The sequence below is a fragment of the Manis javanica genome, chromosome 8, assembly GCF_040802235.1.
Source record: "Manis javanica isolate MJ-LG chromosome 8, MJ_LKY, whole genome shotgun sequence".
NCBI lineage: Eukaryota > Metazoa > Chordata > Mammalia > Pholidota > Manidae > Manis > Manis javanica.
Window position 1 is genome coordinate 32056379 of NC_133163.1, and position 12658 is coordinate 32069036.

Genomic DNA, 12658 nt, shown 5'->3' on the forward strand with positions numbered 1-12658 from the left:
AGGTTGGCAATGCAAAAGGGGACCCAATGAGTGTTTTCTTGCCCTGCTGCATCCCTTCTGTGCCAGATCTGGAGTCAACACTATTCACCAGCTGTGTGACTTCAGATTAACCTCACTAAACTTCAGTTGCCTGAGCAATAAAATAAGGATAGTGACGGCACTTCAGTCAGGAGGATTAACCAGGAAATATTTTTAAAGAGGGTTCCTGGGAGCCTGTTTGACCCACTGCCCCCTGCCTGATACCATCCAGCAGCTCCCGAAGGTGTGGTTGGCTCTCCCAGGAACTGCCTCCTGCGTCTGTTCCTCACTTGCTTCTTCACCCAGTTTTACCTCCACTGGGATAACTGCTGCACAGGCATTTTTGCTGCTGTTCACTGCTCGTTCTTGACTCTGTTCCCTAGGACTCTAGGAAGAGCACTGAGTCCATCCCTTCGGGAGTGCCCATTTGGGGTGTGGAGCTGACAAGTGGACTGGCTAGGACCATGCAGTGGGGGCAGGGTGCTGTGGGCTCTATGCTCCCAGCTCAGATGTGTTGGTGGCTGCCAGGAAGGCTTCCTGGAGGAAGTGATGGCTTAGCCTGATCTTGGGAGATGACTGTGAGTGAACCAAGCGTGACATAGAGGACATTCCAGGCCAAGGAATCAGTATATGTCCTCTGCCCCCAGTCTGTGTGCCAGTCTTCCCAAAGCTTTGGGATAACACACTGTCCCCTCTTCTCTATCACGGGAGTGGGCTGGCCCACAGAGAGGAGGTGAGCCTGTAAGCAGCATGAAGTGTACTGTGTTAGTAAGTTCCTAGTGCGACATGAATTAAAGATGAGGCCCAAAGTTGGGGGAGTCATAATATAATGTCACCCCACATCCCCACCTGTGTGGATTGATATCTCCCCTTCTTGTTTATGCTCTTCAACTCTTGCCTATAAACCTAAGCATCCATTTATTTTCCCCTAATAATCCCTGTGTGGCATTCCATTGCCACTTCACGTTGTTCCCCAGAGCAGGAGGAGTTGGTGCGGTCAAGAGTCTGGTGACCTTTCCGAGGAGGAAGGGTATTTCTAGTGTGGTTGCTGCTGTCATGATGCATAACACACTGTTCACCATTGCGGGGCAGGTGGGACAGGAGCTCACTGGCCCTGCTGGGGAGAGTGGACATGGGCTCTTGAGTCCCCATGTGGTTGAGAGCACCATTTTGTGCAGAGAATGCTGCAGTTACCAAGGAGTGGGTGGGATCTGAAGCAAGAGAGCTCTTCTTGCTGTTTCTTTGGAATGTGACAGCTGGGGAGAGACACTGGATCAAGTTTTGGAGGGTGTGGGAAAGGGAAGCACACACTTTCATTTGTCATGTTTGTTTGGACCACTAGGTGGTGGCATCGGCACAGGACAGCTTGGCTGGCGGCCTGCCTGCCTGATCATCAGCATCATGTTGAAGACGCTTCAATATTATTTTTCTCCCCCCACAGACTAGAAAATCACTGATGAAAATGCTGATGGTCTTTCATTTAAAATTATTACATTCCCTTTCTAGAATTCTTCCTCATACTTTTGCAGCTTTTGGTGCCTCTACCCCACACTCCGAATACACTTGTATGCACATTGGGGTACTTGAATTTCTCTCTCCTTATCATGGCATCATGCCTCTGAACTCTGACCCAACAACAGTTATCAATTCTTTCTCTTAGCACGCTGCCCAGTGGAACAAAGATTTAGTAAACTAATTTACCCCAAGGTATTAATGAGGCTTAATATGTTACCTCTGGGGTACTCTGCCTTATAACCATGAGGATAGAAACTAAGCCTTCTAACCTAAGAGGTACATTGTCAGCCCTTCTAAATGTGGGTGGGGATGATGTTTTTGGAGGAAGGTCAAGAGGGGAGGCATTAAAAGAGGGTGCAGCTTCATCCATCCCACCCAAGCCTCATAGAGAACATCTGGAAAGATGGCACGGGGCAGGCGAGCTCTGGAGACCCGCTGAGGCCCCTGTGAGGGCCTCAGGCCGTGTGACTTTGGGGAGCCTCATCGCTTGCTCTCCTTTCTTTGCCCAGACGTTCACAGCATGGTGCAACTCCCACCTCCGAAAGGCGGGGACACAGATCGAAAACATCGAGGAGGACTTCCGGGATGGACTGAAGCTCATGCTGCTGCTGGAGGTCATCTCAGGTGCGGCGGGCCACTGAACTTGGGAGAGCCCGGGCAACGGGATTGCCGGGTGGGCAGGGCTGCTTGGCTCAGGAGAAGGTGCTGCTTTCTAAGTTCTGCCACTTTTTTTTTTTCGCTGCTTCTTTTAATTTAAGTGTCATTGATTCACAATCTTATGAAGGTTTCACATGAACAACATTATGGTTTCAACATTCACCCTTATTATCAAGTACCCCCCACCCCATTGCAGTCACTGTCTATCTATAGAGTCACTACTTGTCTTCTCTGTACTGTACTGCCTTCCCTGTGGCCTACCTATAAGGTGATTGTGAATTATATAGTGCCCCTCAATCTCCTTCTACCTCCTCCCCCCTCCCCACCCCCCTTCCCCAACCCCTCCCATTTGGTAACTGCTAGTCCCTTCTTGGAGTCTGTGAGTCTGCTGCTGTTCTGTTCCTTCAGTTTTGCTTCATTGTTATACTCCATAAATGAGTGAAATTGTTTGGTACTTGTCTTTCTCTGCCTGGCTTATTTCACTGAGCATAATACCCTCTAGCTCTGTCCATGTTGTTGCAAATGCTAGGATTTGTTTTCTTCTTATGGCTAAATAATATTTCATTGTGTGTATGTACCACATCTTCTTTATCTATTCATCTACTGATAGACACTTAGGTGGCTTCCATATCTTGGCTATTGTAAATAGTGCTGTAAACATAGGGGTGCATATGTCTTTTTGAATTAGGGATCTTGTTTTCTTCAGGTAAATTCCTAGGAGTGGAATTCCTGGGTCAAATGTATTTCGATTTTTAGTTTTTGAGGAACCTCCATACTGCTTTCCACAATGATTGAACTAATTTGCATTCCCACCAACAGTGTAGGAGCATTCCATTCCCCTTCTCTGCATCCTCACCAGCATTTGTTGTTTCTTGTCTTTTGGATGTTGGTTCTGCCACTTTCTAAAAGAAGTTGAGGATGATGTGTGTGGGTTCAGACTAGGTGACTGGGTTTGGTCCTGGCTCTGCTGCCAACCACCCACGTGACCTTGGACAAGCCACTGCCTTGCTGCTTCGGAGTCCTCATTTGACAACAGAGAGAGTTTGACTGATGGCCTCTGAAGCCCCTTCTCCAAAACACTAGGATTTTGTGGTCAAGAATGTAATCATGACCAACCATCTGGAAACCTTGTTTCCACTCCTACCTGTCTACCTATATCCAGGTGATCCCAGTCCCTAATCTGGCCCCCAGCTTGGGGAATGTCTAGAAATCCAGAGGGACAGCTCCCCTTGAATCCACACATCTACTTTCCTGTGAATACCTTCCCTCCACCATCTCTTGAACGTTGGTGGGCCCCACGGTTCTGGCCTTGGTCTCCACCCTGGGAGGTCTGAGCTATGCTCCCTCTTTGTGGGACCTTCCACATTGATGCTGGTGAATTTCAGACCTGTCAGTCCAGCCTTTTCCCTCAAGCCCCCCTTAAGTGCTGAACCACACTGGGCCTCTCCACCCAGATGTTCAGTATGACCAAAATTGTGCTGACCACCCCTGGCCCTGGCAAACCTGCTCCTCTGGACTTGATCTTGTTCTCCAAACCGAATCTAGGAGTCATAGACAGCTCTGCCCTTGCTCTTTCCAATGTGGCTTTCAAGTTCTGTTCCTTCTATTTTCTCCTCCTATTATCCCTTTCCCCCTGCTACCATGGTGTACATGTGGACCCTCATCACCTCAGCTAGATGATGCCACAGAGGCCTTCAAACCCCCACCCCCCCACCGCCAGCTCCTCTCTCACCACTGCGGTCCATCATCCTCACCGCTGCCAGGGGTCCATCCGACGGCCCAAATACGGTTGTGCTGTTCCCTGCTTGAAACCCTTCATGCCTCCCCAGGGCTTTGAGCCTGCAGCCCACATTCCTCAGCATAGCTTGCAGGATCCTTCGTGAGCTGGCACCTGCTTTATTTTCCACTAACTATTCCCAAAAAGGTATCAGACCTCATACCCCCTGCCACTCTGAGGGACGTGTAGTCCTGCGTGCTCTGCTCTCTGCTTTTGCATGAACTCCAGCTGCCTTTCCCTTCCGATATTTTTACTATTCCCTTGCCAGTGATATCTGTGTGAGGTGCTTTGTATATGTGTGTTTATCATTTTGGCCATTTGTAAGTGGACACAGAGGCATTAAGGACAGTCACATTGTTGTGCAGCCATCACCACCATCCCTCTCCAGACATCGTCATCCCACACTGAAACTGTCCCCGTTAAACACTTAACTCCCCACCTGATTTCTCCCCAGCCCCTGGCAGTCACCATTCTCCTTTCTCCATGAATTTGACTGTTCTGGGTATCTCGTGTTAGTGGAATCATACATACAGTATTTGTTCTTTTGTGTCTGGCTTATCTCACTTAGCACAGTGTTTCCCAGGTTCACCCTTGTTCACATGTGTCAGAATTTCCTTCCGCACGAGGCTGAGTAATAGGCTGTTGTATATAGGCACCACAGTGTGTTTACCCGTTCATCTGTCGATGAGCACTTGGGTGGTTTGCACCCTTTGGCTATTGTAAATAATGCAGCTATGAACATGGGTGTATAGTTATCTTTTCAAACCCTGTTTTTGGTTCTTTTAGGTACATACCTAGCAGTAGACTTGCTGGATCACATGGTACTTCTATTATGTTTAAATTTTTTTAGGACATGCCATACTGTTTTCCTCTAATGGCCTTTCAGACTGTCCTTCCCTGCTGCCTCCTCCAACATTTCTTGATTTAAACAAACAAACCTTATTATTAAATCAAGAGCCTCCACTTTTGGCCCTCCCAAGGCTGCGGCCTCTGCCCAGCCTTCCCAGCAAGGTTCCCACTGTCCTCCTGAGCAGGTGAGATGCCCCAGGGGCCCCTTCCCACAGGATGGACAGAGGCAGCACCATGTGCCCCCAAGAAGGCTGCTCCTTCTCACCACTGCAATGCATCGCCCACACCACTGCCAGAGGTGTTTTCATTCTTCAAAACACAGCTCAGGGGTTTCCTCTGGGAAGGCTTCCCTGACCACCCCCATCTGAGTGCCTCCCTCCTCTGGGCGCCTGGAACACCCCATTAATTCCTCTGTTGTGTCATTTTCCTCATGCCATAATCTTTTTTGGCTCACTTGTCTTCTTCCCCTCTCTACACTGAGCTCCTAGGGGCAGAGATGGTTTTAGCTCTGTGTCCCAAGTCCTTAGAACTGTCCTTGGCACATAGGTGATGCTCAACAAATATTAGAGTGACCAAGTGCCCTGAGCTGGGCTTTTCTGCATAACCCCCAGTGTGTTCCCCCTGAATGGGCTGGCCTGCACCCAAAGGGACAGGGGCCATGCATATCTGCAAAGTGGGCTCAGGTCGTTTCTGGGGCTTGGGGGCTGGGTGAGATTGAGGCATTGAGATACTGCCATTTCCTTCTGAGCATCTCTGGAGATGGGTAGGATTACAGGAGAAGGAAGGGGGATGCTTCCTGCAGGCCCTCTGGGTGTCTTCCCTGGACCACCCCTGCTGGACTCAGCAGGACTGTATGTCAACATGCAGATTCCCAGCCCTCCTAGATCAGACTTAGGAGGCAGGGGAACTGCTGTGAGCAGGACATGTCACAGACTTAGGAGGACATCTGCCGCTAGCAGGTTCTCTGGGTGGGTTTGTGCTCACTGAAGTGGGACTTACTGGCCCTGCCACTTCCAGTGTCCTTGTGGAGAAGTCCCATTCCAGCTGGTGTACACAGCTTGGGGGCTGCTGGGGAGCTTAGGCTTAGTGGGAGCAGCCTTCTTGGGGGCACATGGTGCTGCCTCTGTCCATCCTGTGGGAAGGGGCCCCTGGGGCATCTCACCTGCTCAGGAGGACAGTGGGAACCTTGCTGGGAAGGCTGGGCAGAGGTCACAGCCTTGGGAGGGCCAAAAGTAGAGATTCTTGATTTAATAATAAAAACCCAGCTGCTTCCCTGGGAGCTTGCTGGCCTAATCACAGCTGTAGCAGGGAGTCTGTTCTCCTTGAGAAGCTGGGGGGCTGGAGGACCTCCGGAGAAGCGCTGCTCTAAAACGTCATGGCTGCCAGCCCCTGGAGCCCTCTCAGCCAGGCTGGCGGGGGGGAGGGGTGTGCAGCTGGCCTGGCCTGGAGGACACAGCAGGGGCAAGGGTGCTGAGTTTCAAGCTCTAGGATAATAGTTCCCAGCCTTTTGGGGTCCCTGACCTCTTAGGGGCTTGGAAGTCTATGTGTCCCTTTCCCAGGTATGGACATGCATGCTGAACATAATGAAATTTTCAGATAATGTCAGGAGGTGCCTGCATGCCTCTGTTTCGGGATAAAAGTGCTCTTAATGGAGTGTTTGGAGGACCGGCAACTGCACCCCCATTTCCCTCAGCTTCTGATCCTGCAACCTGAGCAGCAGACGCTCCCACGGGGCAGCTGGAGGGAGGGGGCTGTGGCTGAGTGAGGGGGAGGTATGACTTGGAGCTGGGCCAAGGGTGCCCACGGGAGGCAGCAGTTCTCAAATGAGAGGGCCATTGTAGGCAATGCCTTAAAAACATCCAGGAGCTTTTTCAGAGTACCCTTGAGTGACCCAAACTCCCTCCCAGGCCAGAACAGCCTAGATGAGAAGGAACTCAGTTCCTCTGCACGTGCTGTTCCCTCTGCCTTGATCACCATTCCCTGCTGTGAAAACCTGCTTACCTCCCACTCAGAGGCTGTACCTGATCTCTCTGTAGACTCCTCTCTCCTACTCACCCTCCTTTGCATCCTCTTTCTAAGCATTTATTTTAAGCATTTATCCTTCTTGGCACTTGTTCATTTGTATATATTCATCTGTGGGACTCTCTGCCGAAGGTCTGTCTCCTTCTGGACGGTAAGTACATGAAGGCAGGAAACCTCTGTTCACCCCATATCCAGTACCCAGCCAGGCCCCTGATGTATATTAGGGGCTTAATACAAATTACTGAGGGATACAAGCAGTTTAGATCTGAAAAGTGGAAGAAAGAAGAGACAGGTAGACTTGCTGTTGTTCTTTGCTGGGGCGGCACAAGTGTGTACCCTTGCGGCACACGTGTCACCTTGCGGTGTGCCTGGATGAGGGTGTTGTGAGAACCACCCTGGCTCCTGGATAATTATGTCTCACCTTTTCCTCCCTGTCTGTGTTCAGGTGAACGCCTGGCCAAGCCAGAGAGGGGCAAAATGCGGGTGCACAAGATATCGAATGTCAACAAGGCCCTGGACTTCATAGCCAGCAAGGGGGTCAAGCTCGTGTCCATTGGAGCTGAAGGTGAGTGAGGCCTGACCACAGGCTTGTCCAAGGAGCCCGATGTTCTGCTCTCTGGGTTCTCTGAGTCCTTCCTACCCTGATTCCTGGGCCCACACATCCCTGGGGCATTTGGAAGTGGGGCTCTCAGCACCTCCATCTGGTTGGCCTGTGGATTCTTCAATCTGGTTGGCCTGTGGATTCTTCATGTAATCACAGCACTTTCTATCTAATCTGCAGCCCTGCCCCAGAAAACCAACTGCCCACTTCCTGGATGGTGCCTTGGCATCCCTGCTGCTGAATCCTAGAGCTGCGGGATCCTGCATGTGTGGGACGCCACCTCCCTCATCCACAGGCCTGGCTGCACTTGGCTCCTGCAGCGGAGGATTCTGTGGTTGGGGCGAGTATGCAGGCTCTGGCTGGGTGGAGGCTGAAGCTGCCCTGAGGCACCACGGAGCCCTGGGTAGGCTATGTCCAGAAGGCTTCGGAAACATTCTTTGTAGCATCTCCCTGCAGAGTAACTTCTTGACTCATTTTCCTTCATTTGGAAAAAATGTTAAAGCTCATTTTAAACCATTATTAGCATGTTCTTAATGGTTAAAAGGAAGCAGCACAACTTCTTAATGCATTGAGGTGGCTCTGAAGATTATTAGAATAGAACACTATACCCCAGCCCTGCCAGTGCTGTGTCCCATGGATTCAGCAAGTGTTCACCTGCCTGTGGTGCCAGAGATCTAAAGATGAGTAAGTCTCCATTCATTCATCCATTGATGGTTTAACCAGGGTTGTAACTCCTGAGCACGTACTCTGTGGCAGGTACAGTGCCCAAGACCTTTGCGTCTGTGACTCATATAATCCTCACATCAGCCCTATGAAAGGGCTCTAACTATTATCCCCATGTTTAGGAAAGAAGACAGATGCCTACTGAGGTTAAGTAACTTGCTTAAGGTCCCTTGTTTGGTAAGCGGCAGAGCCAGAGCTCAGATCAGGTCAGCGTGATACCAAAGAAATGCCTCAGAGAGTGGCCTTGCCCTGAAAAAGGTGGGGAACTTGCTCCAGGAATCCCATTGGAGCAGATCTCTTCTCTCATTGGTGACTTTAAAGCTGTGCGCCCCCCTCCCCATGCCTCCCCACCCTGGCTTTTCTGTTTTCTAGAAAATGAGGGATTTTATATTGCTGAGAAGCTGAGAAACTTCAGCACAGGGGTTGAAAAACTACAGTCCAAGGGGTCAAATATGGCTGATATGGGTGTTTGTAAATATTAGGACATAGCCATACCTGTTCATTTACATATTATCTGTGGCTGCTTTCTGTTAAACTGGCAGAGTTGAATAGTTGAGATGGCGACCGAGTGGCCTGCAAAGCTGAAAATATTTCCTATTAGGCCTCTTATAGAAAGTTTGCCAACTCCTACCCGCCTTACTGTGGGTGGGGGGGAGTCAGGCTAGTGCTTGGAGCAGGTATAAGGCAGAGCCTTATACTTCCCCACATGCCCTCAGTGTGAACAGAAACCATGTCTTATACATCCTTGCCCAGCTCCTAGCAGCACGATGCACACACAGTAGGTGTTCAGTAAGTGTCTGAAAACCTTGCACATAGCAGGATGCTTTGCTTTGTGAGTGGAAAAATATTCCCTGCCCTTTAATAAGAAAAGAAGATAGTTTGTTCTATTAAGAAGGAATAAAGACTTGGCAGAAAAAGTTTTGACTAAGCAGGACTGGGAAGCCAAAGAAATTGGCACTCAGGTGGTCTGGTGCCAGCTCAGATGCCCTCTGGGGCAGGGAAGTAAAAGATGTGTGAGCCAAGCGTGGGCAGTAAGGGTGGGTGGGGACTGTAGAGAACTGAGAAGAGCATGCCCTTCTAAACAGGACAGCTGCCATGTAGATTTACTCGATTGTTGCTGTGTGAGAATACGGGTCTAACATCGCTAGGTCTTCCAGTTTTTCAAAGTAGCCAAAAAAATCCAGATTTTTAGAAAGAAAAATCTAACAACTACCTAAAAAAAAATTTTTTTTCATGAAGACTCTGTCCTCCAAAGGGGAGGAGAGAAGGGGAAGGTGGGAGAGAATGGCATTTGGTAGCAGGTCTGTGCCTGGCTAGACAGGCTGCCTTGTGTGCATTACCCCCTTCTACCCGGAACAGGCCTGTAAGTTGGGTGTCGCCAGCCATGTTTTATGATCAAGGAAACTGAAGCTTAGTAGTAGAGTTGCTGGAGTGGAAACATGGGGTGCAGTTGAGCATAGGCTCTGGGCAAATGGCTCCCACATGTCAGAGCCAGGACTAAATCTGGGGGTTCAGGCTCCGGAGCTGAGGTCTGAACCTCTTCCCAACATCTCAGGCATTGCTGCCTCCCCTGTGGGTGCCTAGGACAGAGCTCTCACGACGGCTTTTCCTCAGCCGTGCAGTGGCAAGTCGGTCGGCTGTGCTTACCCCGCAGAGGGCAAGGGGCAAAGACAGACACTGGCAGAATAAACCCCACCGGCACCTCCACTCTTCTGGGAATTCACTTACCCTACTGGCTGCGGGTTTCCCATTCCTTTAACAAGGCTCTCCTATTTAAAGATTTTTAAACCTCCTGTAAAGACTCCTTTAAAAAGAGATATTCCTTACCTTATCACTACCCTGGGGGGGCTAGCACTCTAGGCTGAGGCTTCCCACTTTGCAATCATCTCCATTTCAAGCTGAGCGCCAACATCCTGCTGGAATGGCCGCTCTGCTGCGCCAGGAAACTGGATGAGGCCCCAGATGGGTTTTACTTATTTGATGAAATGAAGTTTACTGCTGTAGACTATAAAATAAAAGGCAGTGGAGCAGATCTCCTGGAATGGGCTCTTTCCTAAGGGTGGGGTTTAGGGTTGGAGGACATGATGCTAGTTTTCCTAACTGGGGAGCATCCTGGGCCGATGTGCTGTGGGGCCCGGGACCAGCAGGAGCAAAAGCCAGACCTTTGAAGGATTACTGTGCAGTGCAAGACTAGACTCTCTGGTCCGCCCCACTGGGCAGAACCATGCCCAGAGATCCTATGGGCAGGCCAATCATGGACAACACGCACAGCCTCAGGGAATGGAGTGGGTGCCCTGGGAAGGGCATGCATTCTCTTCTCCCATAATGGTTCAGATGGAGGCTGGAGGCAAGGAACTTCGCACATCAGGAGAGGCTAGGATAGATCCTTACAATTTCTTGCAGGGTACTTGATTCTAGAATGTCCAGACCTCATAAACTGAGATTTGCCCTGGGTGAGTGGTTGAGATTTAACCCGATGAAATGACCTGGAAGGAGTTTTTAAGCTCTTTGGGCGGTGAAGGCTTGATGGCTTTGGGTGCCAAGAGCCTGGGGTGGTCTCCATGATTTAGCATCTGTCCTCAGGACGAAGTGGTGGGGTGGGTGGTGTAGCTAAAGTAGTAGCCTGGGAAGTTGGTGACACCCTGGGGGCTAGGTTCTGTCCTGGGGCATTTCTTCATTCTACCCTCTGAATAATGCTGATGACTGCCTCCCTGGAGGTGGGACAGGGGAGAAACAGGTTCTGAATAGGTGCTGGCTGTGGCCACCTTTGCCGCTAGCTGTAGACCAGCAGTGGCAGACACGCGCCCCACCTCTTTCCATCCTGTGGTAGAGGTTGTTAATCTATCACCAGACTTTCCCCACAGGGCCCAGCTGTGACCTTGGGACCCCCTTTTGGATCCAGCTTTCCCGACAGCCCCCTGACAGGAGGTTGCCTGTGAGATGGGTCCTTATTCTAGACAGAGATGCCTGGGAAGAGGATGCACAGTTCTGGGGCCTGGGGAAGGAGGGCCTCCGGGGAGGGGGCGGGAGGCAGGTGGGCCCTGGAGCCAGGCTGGTGCATGGGGAGTTAACTGAACATACCCCACCCCTTACCTATGGTCAGCTCCTGGAGAATTTGGTATGAGTGAGAGCTCAGTAGGTAAAATTACCAGGAAGGTTTCTGGGGAAGGATGAGAGGAGTAGGTGAGACCCAAAAAAGAAGTGGCGTTGTCTCCTTCAGTGCCAGAGGGCACTGAGCTGAAGGCCAGCAGCAGGCCCAGGAATTTGGCCTTCAAAGTGGAAGGTGGCAGGAGGCCACAGGGCTGCGGAGGGGGCTGTGTGCAGCCTCCACTCCTGGAAAGGCCATGCGGCAGCCTTACTCCTGGAGCTGCTTGTAGACTTCATAAAAATGCCCTCTTGTATGTGAAACGTTGTCTATAAAATGTCATACTTCTTCCACCTTCCATATTGTAAAGATTTCTCCAAGCCATTAAAAACTGGTAAACTTTTAATGGCTGGTTTAATCATCTATTTGATGAGCATAGCTGTGCTGTCACAGACCTGGGTCTGCCCTGGAGGTGTCTGAGCCTGAGCACTGTTCTGTACCCTGGGCCACATGTCTGCCCTCCGGTGTTCATTCATCCATCCATCCAACAAATGATGATGGGGGGCTTTCTCTGTGCCAGGCACTATGCTGGGCACTACGAGTATCAAAACAGAAAAATCGTCACCCTCATGGAGCTTATGTTCTAGAAGGGGAGAGAGAAAATGTACACATCCATCCTTCTGTCTGATGGAGAAAAATAAAGCAGGGAGAAAAGTGGGAGATCAAGGAAAGTCTCAAGGAGAAGATAAGTGGAGACAGGAGGGAGGTGAGGGACAAGCCAGGTGGATGTCCAGGGAAGGAAGAGCAGGAGGCCGAGTGACTGGAGGGTCTTGAGGAGCCCTGAGGGGCCCCCAGCACCTGACCTTGGCTCCAGATGTGGTGGGAAGCTGTAGGGGTTTGAGCAGAGGGCTGACAGGGTCTGGGATTTATTCAGTCACACTTTGCACCTTTTACATTTCCAGGGTTTCCAATTTGGGGCCTCACTCTATGTTTCATATAATTGCCTAGGGGTAGATTCCTAGAGGCAGAACTCTACTGTCAAAGGTTGAACAAGTTCAAGATACTTGCTCCCTCTTAACAGATTATTTCCCAGAAAAAAAAAAGTCAAACCAGTTTACACTCCTAGCCACAGCGGTAGGCTTGTGACCATCAAGGTGTGTGTTTGCTTGTTTTTTAAGTTTGCTAATTTAACAGCTGGGAAAATAGTGTCTTATTTCTTTAATTACAAGTGAGAATAAGCATTCTTTTGAGTTGGTTATTTGTATTGCCTGTTTTGTGACGTGTCTGTTCATGACTTTCCCTACTTACTGTGAATTTAGACTTTCTTATCAAACTAGGGAACCTCTGTGAATGTTGCAGATGTGAAACCATTGGAAGTTGCAAATGAAAAGGCATTTTTAAAATATCAAAC

At 50.0% G+C, this 12658-nt stretch overlaps 1 protein-coding gene across 3 annotated transcripts in view; it reads left to right on the forward strand.

Annotated features, from left to right (window-relative positions):
- Positions 1–12658, forward strand: part of ACTN1 (actinin alpha 1) — a 90522-nt gene that overhangs the window by 45609 nt on the left and 32255 nt on the right. For all 3 annotated transcript variants that reach the window (XM_017651645.3, XM_017651646.3, XM_017651647.3), the window contains exons 2-3: positions 2043–2157; positions 7284–7403. In XM_017651645.3, coding sequence (XP_017507134.1) covers positions 2043–2157; positions 7284–7403 — 235 coding nt within the window. The remainder of the gene's footprint in view (positions 1–2042; positions 2158–7283; positions 7404–12658) is intronic.